The sequence below is a fragment of the Schistocerca gregaria genome, chromosome 8, assembly GCF_023897955.1.
Source record: "Schistocerca gregaria isolate iqSchGreg1 chromosome 8, iqSchGreg1.2, whole genome shotgun sequence".
In the NCBI taxonomy this organism is placed as follows: Eukaryota; Metazoa; Arthropoda; class Insecta; order Orthoptera; family Acrididae; genus Schistocerca; species Schistocerca gregaria.
This window is the reverse complement of record NC_064927.1, coordinates 221,535,444-221,549,215: the sequence shown is the minus strand read 5'-3', so window position 1 is coordinate 221,549,215 and position 13,772 is coordinate 221,535,444. Positions and strand designations below refer to the sequence as shown.

Sequence of the window (13,772 nt, the reverse complement as noted above, 5' to 3'; positions counted from 1 at the left end):
TCGAGATCTGCATTGATTTTTGGGGTTATTCATTGTCTGAGGGACCTGAAGGAGTTAATCTCTATTAAAGTGTTACCCAGTGAGCTCACATTGTGTTTCTCTGAAGTTTGACATGTACTCTATCTTGTTGATGACAATCTTCAAGCAAACTTTAGCTTCTGCGTGGTTGATGGAGGAAAGTTGGTAGGTAGCTTTTTCTGTAGTGGGGGCCAGAAGTGTCATGTCATCTGCGAAGGTTAGGCAATTGGCTACTAATTTGTCTTTATTGTCAATTCTCAATCCAAATTCTCCTTAAACCGTCTTAATCTATTCATGAATAACTTTGTCCAACAAGTTTTGTCAGTTCTGGATTCTAATTCATTTATAAGTGTCTTTGTATATGCATGTACATCTTTCGCAGGTAGTTGAAGAGAATTGGGGACAGGCCATCTCCCTGTCTAACACCAGTTCTGATCTCAAAGTTCATTGATAGTTCTCCTCTGAATTTTACTTTGGATGCCATACAGACAAGTGCCACTTTCTCAAGTTGTCTAAGCCCAGTTTGATCAGTATCTGGAAGAGGGAGTGTCTATCTAAGAGGTGTAGACCTTTTGGAAATTAACTAAGGTTGCTGCATAAGGTGAGGTTGTTTTTAGTATGTGAGGATGGTTTTAAAGTTCAGTGTCTGTTCTGCATATACTGGGTGCTCCTTGGTCCCTTTGCAGGAGTGCAGTTCATCCTCCATTCTTGTGAGCAGTGTCGTGGGAAAGATCTTGCAGGTCACTTGATGGGATGGAGATTCCCCTGTAGTTTTCTAGGTCTTACCATTCTGCCTTCTTGTTGTACAGTAGGCGGGTGACAGCAGAGGCACAGTAATTTGGAAACATTTCTGGCTCTGATACCTCAACTATGGTGTTGTGAATGCTCTGGATTGATTGACTGATATTATGTTGAAGTGTGATTACAGTGTTGGCTGTTTTCGTGCGACATGTAGATGTTGCACTTACAGTGTTAGATATTGCTATATTGCAGTAAGAACAGCTGGAATGCACATTTATTTACAAAACAAACACAAGAGGAAACAGAATCTTATTGGCTATATGCATGTAACTTGTGATTGGCCATCATCACTTGTCATGATTCATCATGCCATTTCCAACTTCTACACGTCACGCAAAAAGTGCCGACACATTTTTAACCTTCTTGCATTGTATGGCAAGGGTTTGTACATGACTAATCCTGTCTCTGATTCAAATTAATACAGTCTCACTTTCTCAAAAGTTGTGAGGCTGAATAATAAATTTTGACCCATGTTAGAACTTAAATGTCCAGCCATTTGCTCTATGGTTCAACCATTTATTAAAATAGCATGCGAATATAGGAAAATAGCGGTATTTACAGTGCATAAAAGAGTTGACAGACATACAAAATTCTTGTTACTCTCAAAGGAGCTGTAAAAGCCAGATATGTTATTGAGATGTTTGAAGGTATATACACATGCTATATGTTAATGAAACATGGAAGCTGATGTGGTTTGCAGAGTATTTTTCATTGTGGCACGTGAGTAAGAGGCAAGTTCCACAATGCACAATTAATTTTAACAATCAGAAAGCTTAAAGTGGACCAGCAAATGACACTTTGTTTAATTTTGCTCTTTGATGGTGTAAAATAACTTATTTTTCTAATTTTGTAGCAGAAATCAGAAAGTTGCCCATGAAAGTGAGAGCAAATTCCCATTACAGCCCTAGCTTGTTACACTTGAGTGGAGAAATATTTTGAAGTGACAGAGAGTTGTGTGTGATTGGCTTCTTATGTGTGTGGCAAATAACATTAAAATGGTGCTATTTAGGTGGCAGAAAAATGTACTGTTACTAACAGAAGCCACATAAAAAAATAATCATTCTGTTTATCATGTATCCTTTATCAATATAAATGTATTACAGAGTTGTGGTATGTGTGTAATACATTCTTATGCTACTGTTGAAAATCTTTCTGTAGCAAATGTTCACTTCCTGCATTGTGTGTTTTCTTAAATAAAGAACTTACCCTTTTTCTCAATTTTTAATTTTATTATATACTGAAGAGCCAAAGAGACTGGTACAGTTGCCTAACATCTTTTAGAGCCCCTTCGAGCATGCAGAACTGCCACGACACGACATGGCATGGACTCGACTAATGTCTGAAGTAGTGCTGGAAGGAATTGACACCATGAATCCTGCAGGGCTGTCCATAAATTTGTAACAATATGAGGGAGTGGAGATCTCTGCTGAACAGCACATTGCAAGGCATCAGAGATAAGCTCAATAATGTTCTTGTCTGGGGAGTTTGTTGGCCGGGGTAAGTGTTTAAACCCGGAAGTGTGTTCCTGGAGCCACTCTGTACCAATTGTGGTCATGTTGCATTGACCTGCTGGAATTGCCCATGTCTTACGGAATACACATTGGACATGAATGGATACTGGTGATCAGACAAGATGCTTAAGTACATGTCACTTGTCAGAATCATATTTAGACATGCCCCACACCATTACAGAGCCACCATCAACTTGAACAGTCCCCTGCTAACAATCAGGGTCCATAGATTCATGAGGTTGTCTCCATACCCATACACATCCATCTGCTCAATACAATTTGAAACGAGACTCATCCGACCAGGTGTGGGTCTTTGGCTCAGTCATTCAAATGACAATTGATGATGTTTTGTTGAATGGTTCACACGCTGGCTCTTGTTGATGGCCCAGCATTGAAATCTACAGCAGTTTGCAGAAGGGCTCCACTTTTGTCACGTTGAACGATTCTCTTCAGTCTTTGCTGGTCCCATTCTTGCAGGATCTTTTTCTGGCTGCAGTTTTTGGTACCAGAATTTTAATTGTCTCTTGAGTAACATTCACACCTTGGCTGTTTCATAAAGAATGCACTAAATTTCACTGAACCAACATTCTTGATGCCTAGTGTCTAAATTATATTGTAATGTGCAAAGTAAAAATGTACTTTCTGTACACCTGAAGGCCGAGTTGAGTCCTCCAGGACAGTGGTAAAAGATGTGGATTGTACGCTCCCTAAATCATGATCATCCCTAGCATGTACAACTCTAAGCAACGTGCCTGTCATATCTACCATATATATTTTTTGGGATATTCTAGCCAACAAAGCCATATGACATTTACATTTACCTCTGCTTTAACCCAACAAACTATCCTAACCAGCTGACCGTTTTTAAGGCAATTGACTTGTGTTCAGGAGGCACAGGATTCAGACTCTTGACTTTCACGATTTACCTAGATTTTACATTGTTTTCCTTAGCCAATGTAGCTAAATGGTGGGACAATTCCTTTGAAAATGATGTGTCATATTTCCTTCTCTAGCCTGGTCCAATCCTAGTTTTGTTTCTCTTATGCAGCCCTTCTATATATTTCTTTCTTTCGGCCTTCCCTTCTGTACTACCTCTTGCTTGCTTCTTTTGCTGAATTTTTACAATTTCTCATTTCATCAGTTACATTCAGTATTTTGTATGTCATACAAGCATTTCTACCAGGCCTTGTCTTTGTGCTATTTGATCCACTGCTGCCTTCATAATTTTGTCTTGTAAACCTGACCATTTATCTTATGTTGTGTTCATTTCCACTACTTCAGTCAGTTGTTGCCCAGTGCTCATTTCAAAACTCTAAATAAGTCTTAGCAATGGTTAAATTGTCTCCTGTACAAAATTCTACCAGACTGCTCCCCTTTTCATTTCTGCCACAAGTCTTCATTCTCCTACTGTTAATCCTCCTCACCCTTTTCACATTATAAATTTCAGTCCCCCATAACAATTTTTGTCTCCATTAGTGATATGGATAATGTCTTCTATTTCATTATACATCCTTTCATTCTTTTCATCATTTTCAGATCTACTAGGCATATTATCTAGCACTTCAGTTTTCTAATATAATTTTTTGGTTAGAAAACATTATTACATACCTACTGGACTCACAGGAACAATGTCTGAGGGCCCTTTTTTTGCATTGCATTTATAGATGAATGTAGTAGTTGCACTCTAAACACTAACTTCCGCAACTGCAAAAGACTTTGTGTACAGACATTCACCATTGTCTCGAGCATCATATGATGAATTGCTTTCATTCAGTGAAACCTACTGTGGTTCTTTCAAATTATACAGATCCCATCTCCTATTATTCTGTACTCTCTTCAGTTTTAGTCTGCAAATCATAAAAAATAAATTAGAGTCAGCCGGGGCGGCTCCACAGGAAATGTTTTGCAGTTTAAAATCTGTGGGAGACAATTTCACCTCTGAAATGTTTTACCCAGGAAGATACAGTCATTCTTCAATCCTACAGTAGTGCTGCTGGACCTTGGAGAAATGTAATGGCCGTAGTTTCTCTTTGTTTTAAGCCATTCACAGTATATGTATAGTAGTACCATGTTGGCTGTTGCTTCAAGTCCAGCTCAATCATCTAGATTATTGTCCCTAAAACTATTGAAAATGCTGCTGCTCCTCTTCAGGTATCGTTTGTTAATTTGTATCATTGAGCCACATATGGCATCAAAGTATGGGAAGGAATTGGGGGTCATCTGAATATATTAAGACCAACATAAGATGTCCTGTACATTGGTCTCAGGACACACTATAAATTACACACACAATGTCTAGAACAACTGCAGTTGAAAAGTTGTAAGTCATAATATCTTATGTATTTAATGTAACTTCTCTAAAACATTTACCTACTGAAGTACATTGACTGCAACATCTTAATTAGCAGGTGTAATGTGCAGTTCTCTATCTCATCTCTTGCCAAAGCCTAAGTGATTTTATGGTAGCAAACAGTACATCAGATAAAGAATTGTTTGTGTACTTAATAATTTTTGCAATATTTAACAAATAACTGGTGAAAAAAAGAATTGTTAAAAATTATTGTTTCACTTTTGAAATCGGGTGATGCACCATCATGGTTGACACTGGTCTTGTGTTGACAAGGAACAGGCTTTGAGAAATTGAACAGTTGATGTGGTATCTTGTCCTTGTCCTGTCCAAGCTTACACTACACTCTAATGACTTTGTTCTTCACAGAAAATTTAATCCAGCACTTCCTTTCTATGTTTTAAATGCTTTTCCTTAAACTTCCCAGCTATGCCCTCTAACTTTTGTGTGCATTAGAGAGTATGGCCTTTCATATTTTGCATTTATATTCTTCTAAAGTGCATAAACGTCTTTATATATGGATACATAATGACCTTAATGTAAACCACTGATGTAGGTTCATTTACGGCAGTTTTCTTAATAAAATTACACTGCCAAGATTATTTTGTCAAAGGTGTTGCAAAAATCTCTTTCTGCAAACAAAGGATTCATGGTCAGTTTGTTGTGCTGTATGTGTTTGATCTGAATGTCAGGTGGCTGGACTACAATTGGGTACAACTTGTTTATACGCTCTTCATTACTTGTTTATTGTAATTTGTTGTCAGTCCCCATGCTGAATCTGTAGTCCATCAAAGAGTTTCCTTTGAACGGGCAACACATCAAATGAAATTTCAAACCATTATTTATTTTGCTGCCATATTGCCAAGTAAAATTGTCAAGACATTAGTGTTGAACATTCTTATTGTCGTTTCTGAAACCCAACTGTCCCCATTGATATTTATCAATGCTTGTAAGTAGCTAATGGTCTGGATTTCATTGTAATTCCATTTACAGTAACTTGTTGAAGTTTTAATACTTGTCTACATAAAGTGACCTTCCTTTTTTATGAATCTTCCTACTTGTGTTAAGGTCCTTACCTTTAAAAGAAAACAAAAGTAAGTTTCACATACTGTAAATGTAGTAGTGATTCTGCTTGAAAAACACTGATTTTTCCCTTGTGCCCATCAACGTAGTTTGCTATTAATGTGACTAAAATGTTATTGTACTCTTTAAAAGATCTCTTTCAACAATTTTTTTAATATGACCATTAAAGATCAACATTTTCCATGAAGGAAGCAATTTGTTTGGATTTTTACTTCACTTATTAACTTCATGAAATATAATTTTCTTGTGTTCTTCATCTGAAAAACTTTTCTCTGTTCTTTGCAGAGGAAAGTGTCCTTGGGTCAGATGCTCTCTGGTTCATAAACTTCTACTCTCCGATGTGCTCCCATTGTCATACTTTGGCTCCTGTGTGGCGTCGGCTGGCACAAGAACTTGAGGGTGTTGTTCGGTTTGGTGCTGTCAACTGTGAAGAGGAATGGGTTCTTTGTCGTCAAGAACAGATTCATTCATATCCTTCACTGTTCCTGTACCCAATGGTAAGCAGACAAAAATAACATGGAAATTGGTTTTATACTGTTTTTTGGTTTTTGTTAGTGTGTGTCATTCTTGCGTGTGATAAATCTGTTGCCAATATGTTGTTACAAACAAAATGATACCTTTTGACAGTGTGAAAGATATATATTCAATTGGATAACTGCATAGCAGTATTATGAAAAATTGCTTTCTTGAAAATCCATGGACTTAGTAAATTAATCTCTCTTATGTACTCTGAAAGCAATTGTAATTTTGTATAGTTTTATGCAATTTATAGTTCATATAACTTGTATAGACACAATGTTTGACTGTAGAATTGAGTATACGGTTCAGAGTATCCATGTTTACACCATTTGGAGAAGATAGGTTTTCTTTCTGGTGTTAAAGTGATGGAGAGGAGATAGCTTTTTTACTGGAAAGATATGAATTACTGTAGAAATAAGTCTCATGTTTGGAGAATCATCTATCGTATTTATTTGGACATGAAAATCAAATAAGACAGGCTACATAAAATGCTTTTATTCATAAAAAATGTACAGTCACTGAAGCTTTTGTCACTTCCTTTAAAGAATAACACCATTTAAATGAAAATATTCTTGGTGACACACGGTTCAAGTTGTTCCAGAATGTTTCCGCAAGTTTTGTTGCTGATTGTGGACATGATTTTGACAACTCCTTATCATATTTCTTATGTAATTGTTCACGTGTTATATAGGGCAGCATGTACCCCAAGTTAGGCAGCTTTGGAGGCTAACAATTTATGTTAAAGGTCCCTGTCCGGCACACAGTTTTAATCTGCCAGGAAGCTTCAATGTATGTTAAATCCTACAAGTATTTTCATAGCTTTTAGAAACCACAAATTTTCAGGAATGGCTATATGGGGTTTGTAATCTGTGTTGGCCTATGAGAAATTATTTTATCTTTTTCAGTCTGATTTAAAAATATGGCATATAAGCAGATCACTTTTATACATAATTATTGAGTAATTTGTATAAGAGTCATGGTGACTAGACTTCCTTCAGTTGGAAAATTGGAGTATTTTTATGGAGGACAATCAGTCAAGTCACTATGAGATTGCTATATATATTGAACAGATGTCATTATGCAATAGCACAAGGTACTTTGCGTAACACTGCCATTTCTCCCTTTTCCTGTTCATCACAAATGGTTGAAGAATGATTGCACGTAAACCTCCACGTGACTCGAAACTCCTTTAATTTTTATTCTATACACAAAGATATCCAAAACTGCTTTACTAATATCTGAATAATTAATACAGTTACCTCCTGGAGATTATCCAGAATTTCCTTCTACATTGTGCAGCTTGTCTACTTTGTGTGAAAAGTTTCAGTTATCTACATTAACATCTGTGCTCCCAACACCGAGAGAGGTGGAAGGAGTATATAGAGGGTCTATACAAGGGCGATGTACTTGAGGGCAATATTATGGAAATGGAAGAGGATGTAGATGAAGATGAAATAGGAGATATGATAATGCGTGAAGAGTTTGACAGGGCACTGAAAGACCTAAGTCGAAACAAGGCTCCGGGAGTAGACAACATTCCATTAGAACTAATGACAGCCTTGGCAGAGCCAGTCCTAAGAAAACTACCATCTGTTGATCAAAATGTATGAGACAGGTGAAATACTCTCACACTTCAAGAAGAATGTAATAATTCCAATCCCAAAGAAGGCAGGTGTTGACAGATGTGAAAATTACAGAACTATCAGTTTAATAAGTCACAGCTGCAAAATACTAACATGAATTCTTTACAGACGAATGGAAAAACTGGTAGAAGCTGACCTCGGTGATGATCAGTTTGGATTCTGTAGAAATGTTGGAACACGTGAGGCAATACTGACCCTGCGGCTTATCTTAGAAGCCAGATTAAGGAAAGGCAAACCTATGTTTCTAGAATTTGTAGACTTAGAGAAAGCTTTTGACAATGTTGACTGGAATACTCTCTTTCAAATTCTAAAGGTGGCAGGGGTAAAATACAGGGAGCGAAAGGCTATTTACACTTTGTACAGAAAGCAGATCGCAGTTATAAGAGTCGAGGGACATGAAAGGGAAGCAGTGGTTGGGAAGGGAGTGAGACAGGGTTGTAGCCTCTCCCCGATGTTATTCAATCTGTATATTGAGCAAGCAGTAAAGGAAACAAAAGAAAAATTCGGAGTAGGTATTAAAATCCATGGAGGAGAAATAAAAACTTTGAGGTTCGCCGATGACATTGTAATTCTGTCAGAGACAGCAAAGGACTTCGAAGAGCAGTTGAACAGAATGGACAGTGTCTTGAAAGGAGGATATAAGATGAACATCAACAAAAGCAAAACGAGAATAATAGAATGTAGTGGAATTAAGTCGGGTGGTGCTGAGGGAATTAGATTAGGAAATGAGACACTTAAAGTAGTAAAGGAGTTTTGCTATTTGGGGAGCAAAATAACTGATGATGGTCGAAGTAGAGAGGATATAAAATGTAGACTGGCAGTGGCAAGGAAAGTGTTTTTGAAGAAGAGAAATTTGTTAACATTAGGTATAGATTAAAGTGTCAGGAAGCCGTTTCTGAAAGTATTTGTATGGAGTGTAGCCATGTATGGAAGTGAATGAAACGTGGACGATAGATAGTCTAGACAAGAAGAGAATAGAAGCTTTTGAAATGTGGTGCTACAGAAGAATGCTGAAGATTAGTTGGGTATATCACATAACTAATGAGGACTTATTGAATGTAATTGGGGAGAAGAGGAGTTTGTGGCACAACTTGACTAGAAGAAGGGATTGGTTGGTAGGACATGTTCTGAGGCATCAAGGGATCACCAATTTAGTATTGGAGGGCAGCGTGGAGGGTAAAAATCGTAGAGGGAGACCAAGAGATGAATACACTAAGCAGATTCAGAAGGATGTAGGTTGCAGTAGGTACTGGGAAATGAAAAAGCTTGCACAGGATAGAGTAGCATGGAGAGCTGCATCAAACCAGTCTCAGGACTGAAGACAACAACAACAACAACAACTCCCAACACCGAGGTAGCAGCAGAGTTAACGTGTAAACAGCCTGTTAGAACATTGATTTCTAGCGATTTATGTGAAAGATGTTAATATTGTGAAAAGGCATATTTTTGATGATATGTATTATAGAAGATTTTAAAGCCTGACATATGCTGAAGCAAAATCTTTTGAAGTGCCACTTGAAAATGGCCCAAAGGCCGAAATTGCAATTGCGAAATAAATAACTTCTATAGTCAACACCTAATATGATGGCCTTTTATAAAATTTTACGTGACTTTGAACTCCAACCATGGGAAGTTAACTACTTTCAAGAATATTTTAACTTAAAGTTCTAAGTTTAATTTTTTGTGTAATTGCTCATTTGCTATTGTAATTTTTCATTTATTTGATTAATTCTGGAGTTGAATTACCGTGCTATGTTAATTAGCAACACCAGTTATCTAAACATTTTAAAAATTGATTACTGAATAATGTTTTAGTTAGCTGAATCAAAGTTTAAAGATCAATGAATTTAATTCTTTGTGATTTTGTGTGTTTGGGCATCATTTAAGTTTTTAAATTATAATAAACAAAATAATGTAACTATGATAGAAATTGAATAAAGATACTGAAATCTGATACTTTACTCCAAACCGTAAGGAATTTTTGAAATTTAGACAGCCCCCCCCCCAAAAAAAAAAATCATATAAGTATAATCTGATATCTTAAGGTGGGGGTGATTAGCTATTTAAAAGATCAGAGTCTCATTAGAGTTATCTTAACTCATAATCACGTGATATTGCACTAAAGTGCTGGTTTAGTAACTTGTATGAGTACCAAAAATTGAAATGATTTCTTAAGTATCAAATTTCAACCAGATATGTGAGTGAAACCTGAAAAAAATGAATAGTACCACATTATATATCCAAGTTGGAAGAAATGTTGTTGATAACCATGTAGATTTCAGTGAATGAGTTAGAGTTAGCAAGTGTCAAAATGTGTGACATAAATGGTTGTATCTTTTGATTACATTGACTTGGAATTAACAGTCGGACAGTAAGATGGGGAGCAAAGTGATCCTGTAAGGATTCCGTTTTTATCTATTGAGGTACAGAGCCCTAAAAAGTGACATTTATGCATAATCTTTGTATAAAGTTCATTTGTGCTAGATAGTGGTAAAAAGGTAGAACACAGAACTCTTCATTAGATCTCGGTAGTTTCACTTTTGAATTGAAATAGAAGTTGTTGATTGACAGTTATCTGCAAAAATTTTGTGGGGAATTCTACAGTAACAGAGCTAGTTGTAGGAGTTATTTAACTGAAGCTTATGGATGTTATTAACTTTTTGTGGCTTGTGTTACACACAGAAATTAGGAGCAGAAGTAAGCTGAGGAGGCTCTCAGTAAATTCCATAAATTATCCAGGCTTGTAAATCTTCCAACTATTTTTCTTAAATTTCATTTAGCGATGTCAGTCTGTCGTTATCTCTAAACAAAGTTTCCCATCCATATTCAAACTAAGATAAATGGAGATTACATAACATCCCATACAAAAAGTGTTGGGATCTTAAATGTGAACCAAAAAATAAAATCATGTTTCTACCCCACCTCCATCCTGTCTTTACCTCCATTGAGTAAAGCTGAAACTGTTTTTATAAGTGACTTCTTCATTGTCTCAGAGAGAAAGATATGTTGGTGATCGTGAGATGCCACAACTAAAAGAGTTCATACTGAAGAGACTGCAAGTCGAAATTATTAAGATTGATGGTGATACTTGGAAGATTTTGTCAAATCCAGATGACCAGTACCAGGGCATTCCGTGGGTTCTCTTCTTGCTTGATGGAACATCAGACATTGAACAAGAGGAAGTAAGGCTCATAGTAGCTGCCATGTTGGTAAGTGTAGCTATACATGCCATCATTTTCATGTGACGTTAACAAAATCATTATTTTTGCTTAGTGATGATATGTGGTGTGCAGTCAGTCATCATTTGTTTACTTACTGTGATTTTGTGTTATTCATGCATACTATTCTGTGACTGCAAAAGCCTTAGATTAAGTAGACCACTAAATTCTATTTAAGGTACTGATATATGATGGCATTTGTAACATTTTTATTGCATAAAACAGAAAGCAGAGGGCCTCATTGACAGCCAGTGTTACAGGAATAAAACTTGAATCACTGTAGGGTTACATAACATGTGGGACCCAATAATGTATTGTCCAAATCTTAACTGATGTAAATGATCTTAGAGTGACTTACAGTTTTGAACCATCCTATGTTTGATAATCAAAGTTCCAAAGCCAACCTTACCATTGTAATGCACCTCTTTCTCCGGGGACAAATATTATTATTATCAGTAGTAGTATATTAAGCTACAAATTATCATTTTAAACCTGTGTGGTCTCCCTGGTGTGCCTAGTCGACCACAAGTCCCCATCACACTGTTCACTCTAACAACAGAGTACATACAGGGTTGAAGACATGGAAGGTATCATCACAATTAGAATTTAGAGTAATATAACGTTCTTACCTTTATTGGTCGTTGTTGCACGCTCGTGGTCTAGTGATGAATCTCGCCATCCGCTGTTTGTTAAATCAATTTGAGGTCCAGGGTGTGTATCTTGCTGTGTAAGAATTAACACTTATTTAAACTTCCAACTTTTATTTTATAAATGCTGATCGTGACAATATTCAATAATTTTCAATGTAACAGCTTTTCCAATACATCATTTCATTCTCTCTATCCTTGACCTTCTCAAAGCAAGCACATTACAAGATGTCGCAGCACCAACTGCCCATTGTCTCTACCCTCGCCGGCAACCGACTCCTGTTCATGGAGCTTACAAACTGTGCAGTACTGCCAACATTGGTTGTGTATCAATATTTTACACATCCCATGTATACATATATGAAAAACATAGTATGACAAATGAAAAGTGTTTATAATATAGTTCTGTGGCAGTATACCTCATGGTTGTCCTCATATTAACAGTTTTGTAACAAAATAATAATATTTCAGTTTTTGTTTACATAGTTAAAGTTCACTTGCTCCTTCAAGTTGATTGACGGCACCGCACATCTCGCCAGCCGGTGGGATCAGTAGTTTCAGTAGTCTATTACATTACACCAGACACATCCTAGTTAATAGTTGAGCAACCTTACATGAGTAGAGACTGCAGCAGGGCATCTTCCATCAGAAGTGACGTGGATGGCTTTGTGACATTGGATACAATGGAAGATACGTCGTAGCCAGCAAGGTGGGTTGGGAAGTGCGGGGCATGCTCAAAGTGTGGTATTGGGGGTGTGACTAACAAGTTGACATAAGCAGTGTTAGCAGATAAGGGCGTAGTCTTGGTGCCATCTGTAATTGTTGCTGGCTCGGCAGCATTATTTGAAGAGGGAGGCTTGTTGGCTGTGTTGCATTGCACCTTTGCGTCCACAGGAGGGTGATGTAGGCCCTATGGCAGTGTAATCTGGGACGTGACAGTGAGTGTACTGTGGTGGGACAGGAGTGATGTCCATGATACTGTGTGTGACGGTGCTTGCACTCAACTGCCTGTCCATGTAGGTAGTAGTAATCACGAGGTCGTTATAGTGTAACATGACATAAGGCAGAAAATGACGGAGATTCCTGCTCACATGGAAATTGATTAATGGGTGCATAGGCAGCACTGAGGTGGGATCTGTCTGTTGTGATAGGTCCAATAAAATTCATGCCATTTTAGGGCAGGTCACCGATTTTGTTGTTTGTTTTCCCACAATTTCGATATCAAAAGTGTTTTTATCTTATTTTGACACTTTGTATGGTCCTGTAAGTGACAGTTGTAGGGCGTTTTTCATTACTTCTGTACATAGTATTATATGAGAACATGTGGCCAGAAATTTATGAATTAAAATCCATTGTGCCATTTTGTAGGATGGGAACGGCACACGGACATTTTGTATATGTGTTTGCACATGCTCCACTAAGTCTGGTAAGTCTTGGTTTGTTGGGATCATTTCATGCACTACAAAAACAGTGGGTGGAGTTGAGGGACTCATTGTATAGTATTTCAAGGAGCTACCGTCAAGGTCTTCTTTGTATGCCATTCAAGTGCTCAGGAGAACTCATGCAAGGGCCTCCACCTCTGATTCTCGATGTCACGTGAGAATAGTTTTCATCATCCAATGCCACCGTTCCGAGAGGCCATTGGATTGGGGGTGGTGAGCAGTTGTGTGGAGCTGGTGGTACCTACATAGATGGCATAAGTCATTGAACAGTTGGTATTCAAACAGCCAAAACTGATCCAATGTTAAGGAGGCCACATAGCAGCATCTGGCAGTCTTAACTGTTGATGAAATTTTTTTGCTACTGTCTCTGCTGATATGTCAGAAACTGGTGTGGCCTCCACCCATTGTATCGTGTAATCTATCAGTGACAGAATGTAATAGTAAGCATGCAATTTGGGGAGTGGCTTAACAATGTGAATCGGGAATTAACCAAAGGGATGCTGTATGTGGTGGCCAGGTTTTGCCTGTTACCATGGAAGGCAA

The 13,772-nt window shown here is 37.5% G+C and overlaps 1 protein-coding gene across 1 annotated transcript in view; it reads left to right on the top strand.

Moving 5' to 3' along the window:
• Positions 1–13,772, top strand: part of LOC126284208 (dnaJ homolog subfamily C member 10-like) — a 112,282-nt gene that overhangs the window by 19,263 nt on the left and 79,247 nt on the right. The window contains exons 4-5 of the mRNA XM_049982975.1: positions 6,046–6,257; positions 10,916–11,131. Of these exons, the coding sequence (XP_049838932.1) occupies positions 6,046–6,257; positions 10,916–11,131 (428 nt within the window). The remainder of the gene's footprint in view (positions 1–6,045; positions 6,258–10,915; positions 11,132–13,772) is intronic.